Here is a 16,148-nt window from a genome sequence, read left to right as displayed (position 1 = left end):
AGATGCATGTGGATTTTAATATAGACTACATTTATAAAACGCAGTAAGGAACCATTTTAGGTCTAGTTTATTTTTTTATTTTTTTTACCATGTCTATGGCCTACCTAAAGGTTTCTGGCAAGGAACACCAGCATGTTCACCTTTACTGCCCCGGAGTCGCGAACTCAACAGGTGATGGACTTGTAACTGTTGACGGAGGTTTGTAGTTGGTCCATCCTTTGCCCTGACTCTTTCTGCAAGTGACTTCGGCCAGGTCTGCTGGCTCACCACCATTCGACCTGAAACTGAAGAACTGCCAAACAGGCGACGATGTGCTTTTCTTTCCCACTAAGTCAGCCGTGTTCATTCCATTTTATTTTTGCATGAGGGAGGCTTTACTATAGTTACTAAGTGAAATCCTGTCACTTGCGCTCTTTTAAAAAAATATATATATAATCAGAATGTCAAAGTAGCTGCATGTACGAATGTCGCAGGTGCTCTTACCTAGATAATCAAGATGAAATAACAATAGCCTACACTTGACGGCTTTAAATGGTAGGCTAATAATATAACTGATCTGAGTATTTTTATGGACGAGAAACATGGTCCTACCATGAAATTATTTACCATTCTGCAGCCATAATTAGATAAACATAACTAGGCCCAACACTGTTTTGAACAGTTATTTAATGAGATTTTCTTTGTGGCTTTAAGAACAATTTTAAATACATTTTGCACCAAATCACAGTTCTAGTATAACCAATGTGTCCTTTATGCTTTTAAATTGCTTTCTTCCCACCAATTGACCCCTCTGTGCGCAATATAAATTGACCCCCACCCCACCTCCATGTTTGGATGGGACGGTAGCATTCCAGATATCGCCCAACCCTAATGCCCTGCCAACATTTGGCCCTAACACAACACTTTATAGCACTTACCTTTTGTTTTCATGGCCTCAATGGCAGTCAGTCTGCACCAAGAACAAACTGTAGTGTAGGCTTAAATAGGCTAGTTGCTAAAGTATTAATGTCATTAAAACATTATGCTGCTGTTTCATTTGAATTATTTTCTACTTGTGTTTTAATATTTTAGAATGGGCTTTCCTCTTCGGGATGCTAAATATTGTGCTTTAGGTAATGTAGGTTGAATCCATACACCCTTTTTCTATGCTTCTGTGCATTCACTGACTAGCGTTCTTGTTTTTTTTTCTCCTCAGAGGATGTTGGGGATGAAGGAGAGGAAGAGAAGGAGTGCATCTCTTACAACATCAACATTGACATCCACTATGGGCTCAAGTCCAACAGGCAAGAACTTTTATGATACAGGAAGTAAATGGCAGTATCAGGGAGAATTACGCAACAACGAAGAGTGTGAAGCGAGAACCTAATCCCCCCCTCCCAGTTGTTGGAAAGCTATCATATTGTAGGAGAGTGAAGCGTGCACATGCGCTCTGTGAGTGCATTGTCTTGCAGTCTACAATATCTTCGGTTCACCCTGCCGCTTGTGGAACTGTCATGTCGCTGAGTCTGTTTTTAAGCCCTGCGTCATCCTTGACCGCAAGATCATCAAGTGATATCCATTTTGAGATTGTGATGGCATATGATTTCCATTTTAAGACGGGCCTAGGAATAGTTATACTGATTCTTTTCCTGGTTAGATAGGCCTGCCCTACGTGCTACCTTTGTGTATCAAACTGTGGTGAAACAGTTCCTAACATTGCATAATACTACATCAACTAACCTATATCCCTGTTTATTCATATGTGGATTATGACATTTTACAACTTGTTTTTCAGTCTGGCTTTCATCAAGAGGACTGGAGTTATTGACGCTGACAAGCCCATATCGACCCAGGTGCGCGTGTTGACTCTGAGTGAGGATTCTCCTTATGAGACCCTGCACTCTTTCATCAGCAATGCCGTCGCTCCCTTCTTCAAGTCCTACATCCGTGAATCTGGCAAGGCAGACAGGTAAACCAGGAACTAAGTGGACTATCATGATAGTTTTGTAAAACTGTTTTCATATTTTGCGCATCTCGTTTATACCCAGTGGGTTAATAATGGCTCCATTTTGTCCTGGTCCAGGGATGGCGACAAGATGGCTCCCTCTGTGGAGAAGAAGATTGCAGAGCTGGAGATGGGCCTGCTTCACCTGCAGCAGAACATCGAGATCCCAGAGATCAGCCTTATCATCCACCCCATCATCCTCAACATCGCCAAGGCGTGCTACGAACGCGGTGAGAAGCCCAAGGTCACTGACTTTGGCGACAAGGTGGAGGACCCCACCTTCCTCAACCAGCTACAGTCGGGGGTCAACCGTTGGATCCGGGAAATCCAGAAGGTGAGGGTCGAAACAATGACTTGTCTGAGAAATTGGGTGCCGGGTGGTGTTCAGTAGCAGGCCATACTCAAGCAAAACGTTTTACAAAGAGGGTGGGGAAATGGTGTTTATATAGAACACGATAAGTTAGTACCTCCCCGCTTCACTCCATTTTGAAACGCTTGCCACTGACTGAACATGACCATGGCTTGTTGGTTGCATTTGGCTTCTCTTACTGTGGTTTTTGTGTTCTCCGGCTAGTCTGAATGATTGTTTTGAATACTCTCCTCTTCCTGTCAGGTGACCAAGCTGGACCGTGACCCGGCCTCTGGGACGGCCCTGCAGGAGATCAGTTTCTGGCTGAACCTGGAGCGCGCCCTGAACCGCATCCAGGAGAAGAGGGAGAGCCCCGAAGTGCTGCTCACTCTGGACATCCTAAAGCACGGCAAGCGCTTCCACGCCACCGTCAGCTTTGACACTGACACCGGTGAGTTGTGTTTGATGGAACAAGCGCCAATACCTCTTTATGAATTGGATGTTACGAGGAACCCTTTCCTTTTCTTTTTTAGGACTTGTCACTCAAACCTTCGATCAATATACATTTTCCACTTTATGATTGACATCACTACTTTAGAACCATGGAGATCCTATTGTATTCTAATTCTATGTTTAGAACGTGCCATAATTTTATTAGACTTAATGACTTGAATATGTTTCCCCCCCCCCATCTGTTTCCCAGGTCTGAAGCAGGCAGTGGAGACGGTCAACGACTACAACCCCCTGATGAAGGACTTCCCCCTGAACGACCTGCTGTCAGCCACTGAGCTGGATAAGATCCGCCAGGCGCTGGTGGCCATCTTCACCCACCTGAGGAAGATCCGTAACACCAAGTACCCCATTCAGCGAGCCCTGCGGCTGGTGGAGGCCATCTCCCGAGACCTCAGCTCCCAGCTCCTCAAAGTGCTGGGCACCAGGAAGCTCATGCACGTGGCCTATGAGGAGTTTGAAAAGGTGAGTCTACAGTGGCAGCTGCTACAAATACTCCATAGACGAGTTGGTTGTTTGGCACACAAAAAAACGAGACGTGTGCAACTATGGGGTAAAACAGACAGAGTTGGCTTAGATTGACAACATGTAAGCTATATTTCGTCTCCCAATGTTTATTGAAAACAACATGAATACATTTGCACAATGACCACTTGTCTTTCAAATACATTGTTAGTTGTTGGCTAGCTAGCTAGCAAGTGAATTTTAGCCATATTAGCATTGACATGACATCAGTCAAAACAAGACATGGTACCAATAACAAGATAAAACGAGCTGAAATGAGCTACTTACGATTCCCCACACGGCAGTTTCTTGTCGTTCTTGCTAGCAATCTGGCCATCCAGATTCACAACAACACACTGACTTACGCCCCATGGATGGGTGCACATGGTTTTTGTGTCGTTGTCAGCTAACCCATCTTAAACATTCCTATACTCTTCTATATTGTTGTATTGACATGACTTAATAGCATTTAGTTGATAGTAGCATTTAGTTGATACTAATTTCTACCCCATTGCAGGTGATGGTGGCATGCTTCGAGGTCTTCCAGACCTGGGAGGACGAATATGAGAAGCTGCAGGTCCTGCTGAGAGACATCGTGAAGAGGAAGAGGGAGGAAAACCTGAAGATGGTGTGGCGCCTGAGCCCAGCCCACCGCAAGCTCCAGGCCCGCCTCGACCACATGAGGCGCTTCCGCAGGCAGCACGAGCAGCTGAGGGCCGTCATCGTTCGTGTACTCAGGCCTCAGGTAAGAAAGAGACGAAGATTTGTCAATGGCTAGTGCCCCCCGAGAGTTGGTGTTATGGGCCCAGATTAAGTTTATATCTGGACTTAACCACTTTTGATGGAGATTTTCTATTGAGCATACTTTTAAGTCCAGGAGTAGGCTTAATACAGTTCTGGAATTCCTCTCACCCCAAAATGACTTGCCGTTTTGGTCAAGAGTCGCCCTTGCTGGTTTCTAAGTGGTAATATCATTCGTCATTGCTAAAAGGTTCTTTCTCTCTATGCCTTGTCAAGGTGTCTGCGGTGCCCCAGCACGCCCCAGGCGAGGCGGTGGAGCCCACTGAGATGAAGGTGGCGGAGGTGCTGTTCGACGCTGCGGACGCTAACGCTATTGAGGAGGTGAACCTGGCCTATGAGAACGTTAAGGAGGTGGATGGTCTGGATGTGTCCAAGGAGGGCATGGAGGCCTGGGAGGCAGCAATGAAGCGCTACGACGAGCGCATCGACCGCGTGGAGACCCGCATCACCGCCCGCCTCCGTGACCAGCTGGGAACGGCCAAGAATGCCAACGAGATGTTCCGTATCTTCTCACGTTTCAACGCCCTGTTCGTGCGCCCCCACATCCGCGGCGCCATCCGCGAGTACCAGACGCAGCTCATCCAGCGAGTCAAAGATGACATTGAGTCGCTGCATGACAAGTTCAAGGTGCAGTACCCACAGAGCCAATCATGCAAGATGAGCCACGTGCGTGACCTGCCACCTGTGTCGGGCTCCATCATCTGGGCCAAGCAGATCGACCGGCAGCTGACCGCCTACATGAAGCGTGTGGAAGACGTGCTGGGCAAAGGCTGGGAGAACCATGTGGAGGGCCTCAAGTTGAAGCAGGATGGTGACAGCTTCCGCGCCAAGCTCAACACCCAGGAGATCTTTGACGATTGGGCACGCAAGGTGCAGCAGCGCAACCTGGGCGTGTCGGGCCGCATCTTCACCATTGAGACCAGCCGGGCCCGCGGTCGCACAGGAAACATGCTGAAGCTCAAGGTCAACTTCCTGCCAGAGATCATCACGCTGTCTAAGGAGGTGCGCAACCTCAAGTGGCTGAGCTTCCGTGTGCCGCTTGCTATCGTCAACAAGGCACACCAGGCTAACCAGCTCTATCCATTCGCCATCTCCCTGATCGAGAGCGTGCGCACGTACGAGCGCACCTGTGAGAAGGTGGAGGAGCGCATCTCAATCTCGCTGCTGGTGGCCGGCCTCAAGAAGGAAGTGCAGGCTCTGGTCACCGAGGGCATTGCCCTGGTCTGGGAGTCCTACAAACTGGACCCCTACGTCCAGCGCCTGGCCGAGACCGTCTTCAACTTCCAGGAGAAGGTCAGTGTTTTTTGGAACCATAAGGTTGGATCTCACCTGGCAATTTTTTATTTTAAGCGTGCAGTTGACAGCAATGCTAGACTTGCGTTCCGCACTTGAAGATCGTATGTTTGCATTCCGCCCTGAATGTATGATATTCATGTCTTTTGTTTTCCAGGTGGATGACCTCCTGCTCATCGAGGAGAAGATCGACCTTGAAGTGCGCTCTCTCGAGACCTGCATGTACGAACACAAGACCTTCACAGAGATCCTCAACCGCGTGCAGAAAGCTGTGGATGACCTCAACCTGCACTCCTACTCTAACTTACCCATCTGGGTCAACAAGCTGGACATTGAGGTCTGTGCAAAACCCTTACAACACTCTCCAAAATCCTTATAACACTCTCCAGTATACTTTCTGTGTTGTGTTGTGTCTTGAGGCTCTTACCCTGTGTCCTGCTGGTCACATTCCTGAGAAAATTCCTATTCAGTATTTAAAATGGCACCTCTCTCTGAAGTACTCCAATTACAAGTTGGCACTCTTTTTCATGGTCCTTCGAGCCGGAAAGTTGTCCTGGAACATGACCAGTAGGGGCCACAAATACCAGCACCTATTCTGTTGCTGCTTGTCCCTATTCTGGTAAAAAAAAAAAAAAAAAAGTGGTTTATTGAATCAATATTCATTACAAATTTTATTTTCCCTGTGTGTAGATTGAAAGGATCCTCGGGGTGCGTCTGCAGGCTGGGCTCAGGGCCTGGACCCAGGTTCTCCGGGGTCAGATGGAGGACAAGGCTGATGTGGACATGGACACAGAGGCTCCTCAAGTCAGCCACAAGCCTGGCGGAGAGCCCAAGATCAAGGTAAGGGTCCAAGATTACAGTAGGAGGATTGATTTGGTAAGAATATAACATATAAAATGTCTTCCCAAAGGCACAAATTGCAGTTTATGAAACGTATTATGCTTTTTTTTTTTCTACTTGTGAAAGAACGTTGTGCATGAGCTGAGGATCACCAATCAAGTGATCTACCTGAACCCGCCCATTGAAGACTGTCGCTACAAGCTCTACCAGGAGATGTTTGCCTGGAAGATGGTCATCCTCTCTCTGCCCAGGATCCAGAGCCAGAGATACCAGGTCTGGAGGCCATGCAGAGCACTTTTATATGTTCAATTCATTGCTATCACCTAGCTAGCTTCCTTAGCAAGTTAGTATTGAATTCAGTGATATCATCAAGCTAGCCTCTCTAGCATGCTGGGTACGAGTACATGGGATGTTTTGGTATAGGTTGCTATAGTTGATGTATTGGTGTCCTGGCCTCTAGGTGGGTGTCCACTATGAGCTGTCTGAGGAGGAGAAGTTCTACAGGAACGCCCTGACAAGAATGCCAGACGGCCCGGCAGCCCTGGAGGAGGCTTACAACTCGGTCAAGGACAACGTCAACGAGGTGGAGCAGTACGTCAAGGTATGCGATCAATCGTATTGATGTGACGGGGATAGTTGATGTATTGGTGTCCTTAACATTTCTGTATATGTGCTAAATTAAGCCAGCTAGCTATTTGAAACACCCATAAAGTATACTGGATCTCTTTCTCAATTTGTCTTTCCTTGTGTCCTTGGTTCCTCCCCTTGTACCTTGTCCTCCAATGTCTTTTGAACACAAGGAAGCAAGTAACGATTATTGAGATTCACCCCAAGATGGAGTTCCATTCAGCTATTGGTTCTGTCACTCACCCATGTGTCTCTGTTGTGTAGGTGTGGCTGCAGTACCAATGCCTGTGGGACATGCAGGCAGAGAACATCTACAACCGCCTGGGGGAGGATCTGACCAAGTGGCAGGCCCTGTTGGTCCAGATCCGCAAAGCCAGGGGGACCTTCGACAACGCCGAGACCAAGAAGGAGTTTGGGCCCGTGGTCATTGACTATGGCAAGGTAAAGAGACTGACGATTCAGCAGTAGAGTAGAGCAATTTCTGCTGTTCTGTTCAGTTGTGCGCTCATGAGATGTATTGTTGCCTAGAAATGTGGTGATGCAGATTGGATATCTACTTTGTTCAACTCCAGGTCCAGTCCAAGGTGAACCTGAAGTATGACTCCTGGCACAAGGAGGTTCTTAGCAGGTTCGGCCAGATGCTGGGCAACAACATGCAGGACTTCCACTCCCAGATCTCCAAGGTAAGCCGGTTTCATTGTTGTCACTGGCAATATATTCCAATGTCATAACTAGCATGAAACTGTTAGTGTGGTTGTTGGAGCAGACTATTGGTCTATCTGATTTCAACTCCCATGTCTTCATCTGTCCCACCACAGTCCCGCCAAGAGCTGGAGCAGCACTCTGTGGACACCGCCAGCACTTCAGATGCTGTGACTTTCATCACCTATGTCCAGACGCTCAAACGCAAGATCAAGCAGTTTGAGAAGAACGTGGATGTAAGTACTGTAAAAAACAATAAAAAAATCATAGGATCCTCACAAGCTGTGACCTCAAATCATTGTCATGGGTGAGAACTCGTACACAAGCACTCGCACAGTCAACACTGCTGTTCTATTATATACTATTGATTCCACTACCCACTTTCTATTTTTAAATACAGTTCATTGCTACTATGCATGCTCCCTCTACTACTTCTAATACGTGCCATTTTTTTACTTGAAATTGTTGATAAATGTACTGCATTGTTGATGGAGCTAGCACAAGTATTTCACTGCCCTTTTTTACCCTGCTGTAAACTGTATGTGTTGAGTACATTTGATTTTTGATCTGAAAAGATGGGTGGCTTTTTAAAATCCTGACTTCTTTCTTCACAGCTTTTCCGCAACGGTCAGCGGCTTCTCGAGAAGCAGCGCTTCCAGTTCCCGCCATCGTGGCTGTACATCGACAACATCGAGGGCGAGTGGGGTGCCTTCAGCGACATCATGAAGCGCAAGGACACGGCCATCCAGCAGCAGGTGGCCAACCTGCAGATGAAGATCGTCCAGGAAGACAAAGCCGTGGAGGGTCGCACCATCGATCTCCTTGCCGACTGGGAGAAGACCAAACCGGTGGCTGTAAGAGAAAATAATTTAAGATACATTTTTGTTTGAAAGATTGATATATAGGATGGTCTTGTTTAATTTGATCTTTGCATAAATCATTCGTATGAGTTTTGCACTTGGAATTTTGGTGAGGATATAAGCTGATCCTAGATCTGTTGTTCCATAGGGGGGCCTGCGTCCAGAGGAGGCCCTCCAGTCTCTCACCATCTACGAGGGCAAGTTTGGCCGGCTGAAGGATGACCGGGATAAGTGTTCCCGCGCCAAAGAGGCCTTGGAGCTGACCGACACTGGCCTGCTGAGCGGCAGCGAAGAGAGAGTTCAGGTATGATTATCACACCTCTGTCTTTTTAAACTAGAGGTGTTAACTTTTCAGCACTATGGTATCTGCAGCCAGCCGCTACTGCATTTGGACTGTTCATTAGTCTGTGCAAGAGTAATTCGGCATTTGGCATTGTTGTTCTCCTTGCCTCGTTGTGCCTGGAGTCCTGGTATATCTGTCGATACAAACATGTCACTTCCCAGTAAGATGTCCTCAGATGCTCCTCTGTGGTGCTCAAGTTTGGTCTGTTTCTATGTGCTGTAGGTGGCTCTGGAGGAGCTGCAGGACCTGAAGGGGGTGTGGTCAGAGCTGTCCAAGGTGTGGGAGCAGATTGACCAGGCCAAGGAGCAGCCCTGGGTCTCTGTTCAACCACGCAAGGTAAGATTAATTCGTCTTTGTGTTCAAGGACACTGTGGACCATGTCTGTTTTGGGCCTATCTATTGGGCCAAGTCTGTTAGTGTAATGTGTATCTGTATTTCCAATTTTGTAGCTGCGTCAGAGTTTAGACGGCCTGCTAAACGAGCTGAAGAACTTCCCAGCTCGACTGAGGCAGTATGCGTCCTACGAGCATGTCCAGAGGCTTCTCAAGAGTTACATGAAGGTAAGACCCCCGAATCTCCCTCGGTACTAGTCGAAACTAGACATTGCATTGTTGCAATGGAAAAGTAGTTACTTGAGACAAAAAATTGAACCATGTCTGGTTGACATTCCTCTTGGATGGGAAAAGCTTGGACAAGGACTTTGTACATGTTAATGTTGAATAACATCCTGATCACGTCTACAATGTACCTGAATCGAGTTTCCTATCCTAACACTGAACTGTCCGTCACTCAGATCAACATGCTGGTAATCGAGCTGAAGTCGGAGGCCCTGAAGGACCGTCACTGGAAGCAGTTGATGAAGCGTCTGCACGTGAACTGGGTGCTGTCGGAGCTGACCCTGGGTCAGATCTGGGACGTGGACCTGCAGAAGAACGAGATGGTGGTGAGAGACGTGCTGCTGGTGGCCCAGGGAGAGATGGCCCTGGAGGAGTTCCTCAAACAGGTAACCACAACATTCCACTTCAACAAATCTTTATTGTTCCCTGCAGCGCAATTACAAAAAGGATAAAGGATTTAATATCTGGGTAGCCAAGTATGTCCATAGAGACTGCAATATTAGTGCACCTTTTGACCAATTGGTGATCAAGTCATTGATGTATTATTTTTCCATTGGTCCGCGACAGATCCGCGAGGTCTGGAACGCCTATGAGCTGGACCTGATCAACTACCAGAACAAGTGCCGTCTGATCCGCGGCTGGGACGACCTCTTCAACAAGGTCAAGGAGCACATCAACAGCGTGTCAGCCATGAAGCTGTCACCTTACTACAAGGTCGGTGGACGTTTTCAATTGAAATGGGTTCTTGCTAGAGATGTACTCTTGATCTTGTGGTCTTCACATCATATAAATGCAGCTTTGGTCTCGTGATGGGATCTGGTTTCTTAAGAGGTTGGGCCTGGATCTCAAAGGGGTCTGGGCTGGTCTTGGTCTGAATCTCGAGTTCCTGTCTTGACTCAGTCTAGTATAAGAATACACAGTATACATGGTATGGTTCTGGTTTCAATGAGGCATTAATGGTTCCTTCTGTGCCATCCAGGTGTTTGAGGAAGATGCTATGAGCTGGGAGGACAAGCTGAATCGGATCATGGCCTTGTTTGACGTGTGGATCGATGTCCAGCGTCGCTGGGTCTACTTGGAGGGCATCTTCACTGGCAGTGCTGACATCAAACACCTGCTGCCTGTGGAGACCCAGAGGTTCTCGAGGTAAGATCCGTAGTTCTTCCCTTCTGATCTTCTCCTCCAATACATTTTGTGAAGGAATCAAGGAAATATTTGAGGTTCCCCCTTGTCACCTAAAATTGGGAATAGGTCAAAGAACCTTGTCTATGGGAAGGAGGACTTGGTAAAGATCTTGGTAAGCTTTTAGGGGAAGGGGGGGATACCTAGTCAGTTGTTCAACTGAAATGTGTCTTCTGCATTTAACCCAACCCCTCTGAATCAGAGCGGTGCGGCAGAGCTGTTTTAATCGACATCTACTTCATCGGCAACTGCGCCTTGCTCTGGGGCCGAACAACAGATTTTTTACCTTGTTAGCTCGGGGATTCGATCCAGCGACCTTTCGTTTACTGGCCCAACGCTGCTACACGCCAGGCTACCTGCCACCCCAAGATAGCATTACTCAACCTTTTCTTTCTCTCTCCCATATAGCATCAGCACAGAGTTCCTGGCTCTGATGAAGAAGGTGACCAAGTCTCCTCTGGTGATGGACGTGCTGAACATCCAGGGGGTGCAGAGGTCTCTGGAGAGGCTGGCCGACCTGCTGGGAAAGATCCAGAAGGCCCTGGGGGAGTACCTGGAGAGGGAGAGGTCCTCGTTCCCAAGGTAAGATGTTATCCATGTCTCTAATAGTGGCATCTGCCATAGGCCGTTTCTCATTTCCTGGGGCGGGACATCCGTTTTTGGGAAAATCCGGGAAATCATATATCCGGTCTAAAGTGTAGGGTCTTTTCTCAATAGAAATGGCTCAAACCAAGAGCAAGTGCTGTTGTAGCGTACCTCTTGGTTTGAATTCTGAAAAGAGAGGGCCGTATCTAAAGCTTCGCACTTAAAAGTCAACCCTGGGTTGGGCTGGCCTTCGTGGGCTAGCTCGAATTGCGTTTCCACTGCCTTGAATAGAGAAATTGTCATGTTGCTAGCTAGCCAATGTGACTGTGCAGCTAGCTTTGTTAATATTGCTAGCTAGAAAACTAGACCATTTGGCAACAACTAGCTAGATAAACTTGCTAGCTAGCAAGATGTTGAAGAAATAATTAAATTCACCCTCACCACGCTGTAACTAAAGTTACCTTATACTCCCGACACCAGCTAGCCAAATGTTTAGCTTGCTAGCTAAACGGTTAGCGTCATCGCCTGCATAACAGGCTAACTAGCTTAATTCCTAACCTTGCTTCCCACGTCACAGGCTACTAGCTAGCAGGCTAACCAAACACACCAGACAGGTTTGATAGCTCACTAAAATTCCTAGCTAGCTAAAATCCCTGCTATCTCATGTTTGCTAGCCAGCATTTTTCAACTCTGATTTGCAAGCTAACGTTAGCTAGCATTTGTGGGCTGACTGTTCTCATAAACGTTTGTGTAGTGCAAAAATAAAGGAAGGATCCACCTGTGTTGGTAATTTGTGTCATGTCTGACTACTGCAGTAGTGCTTGTCCATGTGCTAGCGAACAGCAACAAATCCAGACAAACTAAACGTGAAAGCATCCAGCAGATAACAGCTTCTCATTAGCTGGCTAACGTTAGCTATATTATAGCTATAAAGTATTGTTGACTCTTACTGTTTTTTAAATAAAATTATATATATATTTATTTGATTGTATATGCATAGTCTTAGCAGGCTAAGCAGCAAGCTAAGCTTTTTTAGCTGTAATATTTAGCCCCCCCCCATTGAAGAAATTAGTAATTGCTGGTCATTTAGTCCTGTAAAGTGACTGATGGTCAACACATTCAGGATACACATGTTTATTTATGTTTACCAGGTTCTACTTCGTTGGTGATGAAGACTTACTGGAGATCATCGGAAACAGCAAGAACGTGGCCAAACTACAGAAGCACTTCAAGAAGATGTTCGCCGGCGTCTCCAGCATCCTGCTGAATGAGGAAAACACTGTGGTGCTGGGCATCTCATCCCGTGAGGGCGAGGAGATCTTCTACAAGACCCCCGTGGACCTCCTAGAGCACCCCAAGATCAACGACTGGCTGACCCTGGTGGAGAAGGAGATGCGGGTCACTCTGGCCAAGCTGCTAGCCGAATCGGTCACAGAGGTGGGCGCGTTCAACAAGGGCAACTCCATCGAACTCGATAAATACATCGATTGGATCGACCGATACCAGGTACGGAACGTCACAGTGGGCTATTGTTCATCCAGCAGTCCAGCCATGATCATGTTGAGTCGGCAATGACACAACAGAAGTTGGCCATGACCCACTATCATCAATCAATACATTTTATTTACATAGCCCTTTTCACAAAAATATGTGACAAAGTGGTTAACAGATAGTAATCCGGTTAGTAGCCCTGAAAGAATATCCATGAAAATTGTAGTCAGACCAGTAACGCCCACAAAGATCTTGGAACCAATTAAACATGTTGAAAACCATCTCTCTCTCTCCCTCTACTAACTCCAGGCTCAGCTGGTAGTGCTGTCGGCTCAGATTGACTGGTCTGAGAAAGTGGATGCCGCTCTGACCACCATCTCGGGTGGCGGGGACATGTCGCCCATGTCGAGCGTGCTGACCAATGTGGAGGCCACCCTGAACGTGCTGGCTGACACCGTGCTGATGGAGCAGCCTCCACTCCGCAGGAGGAAGCTGGAACATCTGGTGAGTGGAAGATGACACATCGGCAGACAATCTGGACGAGTTGGTTTGGAAGAAATGGGTGTAGCTTTTTAGAAGAGCATTCTCCAAGTAGGATTTCAAAGGTTGTTTTTATTATTGTTAAATGCACAGACTTCGGCATCAAGCTTTTCTCTGTCAGTCCAATTCTAAGCACTTAGAAGTATAGTCCCCACTATCCAAACGGATTAATAAGTAAACTGTTTGTGTTCCTTCCCTATAGATCACTGAGCTGGTCCACCAGAGGGACGTGACCAGGCAACTGATCAAAAACAAGGTCGACAACCCCAAGTCGTTTGAGTGGCTCAGCCAGATGCGCTTCTACTTTGATCCCAAGCAGACGGACGTGCTGCAGCAGCTGTCCATCCAGATGGCCAACGCCAAGTTCAACTATGGCTTTGAGTACCTAGGAGTCCAGGACAAGCTGGTCCAGACCCCCCTGACCGACCGCTGCTACCTGACCATGACCCAGGCCCTGGAGGCCAGGTTCGGTGGAGCTCCCTTTGGTACGCTCCAAGAACTGCATGACACTCTCTAGACCAGGCCTGGGAAACTCCAGTCCTCGTAGGCCTGATTGGTGTCACACTTTTGCCCTAGCTAACACACCTGACTCCGATAATCAACTAATCATGATCTTCAGTTAAAAATGTTATTTGTTTCAATCAGGTGTGTTTGCTAGGGATGGGGGGGGAGTGTGAAACCAATCAGGCCACCGAGGACTGGAATTGCCCAGGCCTGCTCTAGACTCTACATAGCCAATAAAGTAGACAGTTTAAATTCTGAAAGCTAAACTGAGTTGCAACTTTATAGCGTATCCTCTGGTGATTTTTCGCTCTCTTTTTTTTTCCAGGGCCCGCCGGAACTGGAAAAACCGAGTCTGTGAAGGCTCTGGGTCACCAGCTGGGACGCTTCGTCCTGGTCTTCAACTGTGACGAGACCTTCGACTTCCAGGTACGCTAATACTGACTGATACTTTACGCTAAAAGAGGCTAATCTTGGTTTAATGTTATTTTCAGAATCAGAGAAGCATCTTTTTTTTTTAAAGAAGATCTGTTTATCTGTCTCCAGGCGATGGGTCGTATCTTCGTGGGCTTGTGCCAGGTAGGCGCCTGGGGCTGCTTTGACGAGTTCAATCGTCTGGAGGAGAGGATGCTGTCGGCTGTGTCACAGCAGGTCCAGTTCATCCAGGTGGCCCTGAGGGAGCACAGCAACCCCAACCGAGACCGCAGTACGTATCTCCAGACTCATTAAAAGCTTCTTAGAATTTCATTTGAAAATGCTTTTTAGTCCATGAAAATGTATTGACCGAGAGGCCCTATGTTATAAAAAACATAAAATGTTGAATGACTGCTGATAATATCGCATCGTTCATTTCATACCAAGCATGTTTTCATATGGCGTTGCACTTAAGAATGTAAGTTTAAAAAATGTCATCGTTTCCCCCTTCTCCAGGCGCTCCCGTCACCTGCGAGCTGCTCAACAAGCAGGTGAAGGTGAGCCCCGACATGGCCATCTTCATCACCATGAACCCCGGCTACGCCGGCCGCTCAAACCTGCCCGACAATCTGAAGAAGCTGTTCCGCTCCTTGGCCATGACCAAGCCTGACCGCCAACTCATCGCCCAGGTCATGCTCTACTCACAAGGCTTCCGCACCGCAGAGATCCTGGCCAAGAAGATCGTGCCCTTCTTCAAGTATGTCCTGTACTCAACCAGGCCGGGGCTTGAAGCTCGGGGGGTGGGAGGGTTAATATCGTTTCTGCTGCATATTTCCAACAACATTTGAGAGATCAAATAATGGGGAATCTGTCATGCATGCCAGCACTACTACCCCTGAAAGCTACACTCTATTGGTTTTGTGTTCCTTCTCATTGACTGAAAATCTATTTCTCTCTCTGTGCACCTGCAGGTTGTGCGACGAACAGCTGTCCTCCCAGAGTCACTACGACTTTGGCCTGCGAGCTCTCAAGAGCGTGCTGGTAAGCGCCGGGAACGTGAAGCGGGAGCGCATCCAGAGGATCAAGAAGGATAAGCGTGAGCGCGGCGAGAATGTGGACGAGAACGAGATCGCAGAGAACCTCCCCGAACAGGAGGTAAAGGAACTGAAGAATCTTTGGGTTTTCTCTATTCAGTTTTTTTGCAGCATTAAAAACATACTAAAACTACAATCACAATACACTTCCAGTTGTATGACCACCAGCTAATCCCATGAGCCATATTTTCTTACGCTGGGTTAGGAGACCATGCCACCCAAAGTATAAAGATTAAAAGGACTGCCAATATTGCATGGCATTTCTGTTATCTAGAAGGGGATGTCACCTAACCTAGGTGTGTCCCTGTGGAAGGGATAGGACCTCTAGAAAGGGATGTCACCTAACCTCTGTGTTCAGATCCTGATCCAGAGTGTGTGTGAGACCATGGTACCCAAGCTGGTGGCTGAGGACATCCCCCTGCTGTTCAGCCTGCTGTCGGACGTCTTCCCCGGCGTGCAGTACATGCGCGGCGAGATGACGGCTCTGCGCGAAGAGCTCCGCAAGGTCTGTGCCGAGATGTTCCTCACCTATGGAGACGGAGACGACGTGGGCAGCATGTGGGTTGAGAAGGTACGTAATGTAATCCCCAATTATTCATTCTGTATGGTTTCACCCAGAAATATACACCTACTCATTCAAGGTGTGCAAAGCTGTCATTAAGTCAAAGGGTGGCTGTTTTGAAGAATCTCAAATATAAAATGTATTTTGATCTGTGTAACACTTTTTTTTGGTTATGACATGATTCCATATGTGTTCATAGTTTTGATGTCTTTACTACTATTCTACAATGTAGAAAATAGTAAAAAATAAAGAAAAACCCTTAAATGAGTAGGTGTTCTAAAACTTTTGACCGGTAGTATAGATTGGTTTTGCCAAACTGTCTTTATCCTGATGACAATTGTTACATCTA

The 16,148-nt window shown here is 47.3% G+C and overlaps 1 protein-coding gene and 1 non-coding gene across 3 annotated transcripts in view; both read left to right on the top strand.

The window, feature by feature from the left end:
* dync1h1 (dynein, cytoplasmic 1, heavy chain 1) overlaps positions 1-16,148 on the top strand; it is a 53,571-nt gene that overhangs the window by 7,784 nt on the left and 29,639 nt on the right. For both annotated transcript variants that reach the window (XM_014211261.2, XM_014211188.2), the window contains exons 2-31: positions 1,196-1,283; positions 1,775-1,948; positions 2,063-2,318; positions 2,598-2,784; positions 3,037-3,308; positions 3,865-4,092; positions 4,365-5,441; positions 5,599-5,778; positions 6,132-6,281; positions 6,408-6,554; positions 6,742-6,882; positions 7,173-7,349; positions 7,481-7,591; positions 7,727-7,846; positions 8,225-8,464; positions 8,619-8,774; positions 9,036-9,149; positions 9,263-9,373; positions 9,607-9,816; positions 9,998-10,144; positions 10,410-10,576; positions 11,021-11,194; positions 12,349-12,703; positions 12,998-13,192; positions 13,431-13,713; positions 14,058-14,158; positions 14,276-14,435; positions 14,660-14,900; positions 15,115-15,298; positions 15,596-15,808. In XM_014211261.2, coding sequence (XP_014066736.1) covers positions 1,196-1,283; positions 1,775-1,948; positions 2,063-2,318; positions 2,598-2,784; positions 3,037-3,308; positions 3,865-4,092; positions 4,365-5,441; positions 5,599-5,778; positions 6,132-6,281; positions 6,408-6,554; positions 6,742-6,882; positions 7,173-7,349; positions 7,481-7,591; positions 7,727-7,846; positions 8,225-8,464; positions 8,619-8,774; positions 9,036-9,149; positions 9,263-9,373; positions 9,607-9,816; positions 9,998-10,144; positions 10,410-10,576; positions 11,021-11,194; positions 12,349-12,703; positions 12,998-13,192; positions 13,431-13,713; positions 14,058-14,158; positions 14,276-14,435; positions 14,660-14,900; positions 15,115-15,298; positions 15,596-15,808 — 6,359 coding nt within the window. The remainder of the gene's footprint in view (positions 1-1,195; positions 1,284-1,774; positions 1,949-2,062; positions 2,319-2,597; positions 2,785-3,036; positions 3,309-3,864; positions 4,093-4,364; positions 5,442-5,598; positions 5,779-6,131; positions 6,282-6,407; positions 6,555-6,741; positions 6,883-7,172; positions 7,350-7,480; positions 7,592-7,726; positions 7,847-8,224; positions 8,465-8,618; positions 8,775-9,035; positions 9,150-9,262; positions 9,374-9,606; positions 9,817-9,997; positions 10,145-10,409; positions 10,577-11,020; positions 11,195-12,348; positions 12,704-12,997; positions 13,193-13,430; positions 13,714-14,057; positions 14,159-14,275; positions 14,436-14,659; positions 14,901-15,114; positions 15,299-15,595; positions 15,809-16,148) is intronic.
* On the top strand, positions 8,824-8,960 carry LOC123726825 (small nucleolar RNA SNORA8). Its single transcript, XR_006758978.1, has one exon. It is a non-coding gene; the product is annotated as a small nucleolar RNA SNORA8 (small nucleolar RNA).

This window comes from Salmo salar, chromosome ssa01 (genome assembly GCF_905237065.1).
Source record: "Salmo salar chromosome ssa01, Ssal_v3.1, whole genome shotgun sequence".
Classification (NCBI taxonomy): domain Eukaryota; kingdom Metazoa; phylum Chordata; class Actinopteri; order Salmoniformes; family Salmonidae; genus Salmo; species Salmo salar.
Note: the sequence above shows the minus strand (reverse complement) of the source record. Positions and strands in the feature narration are given on the sequence as shown.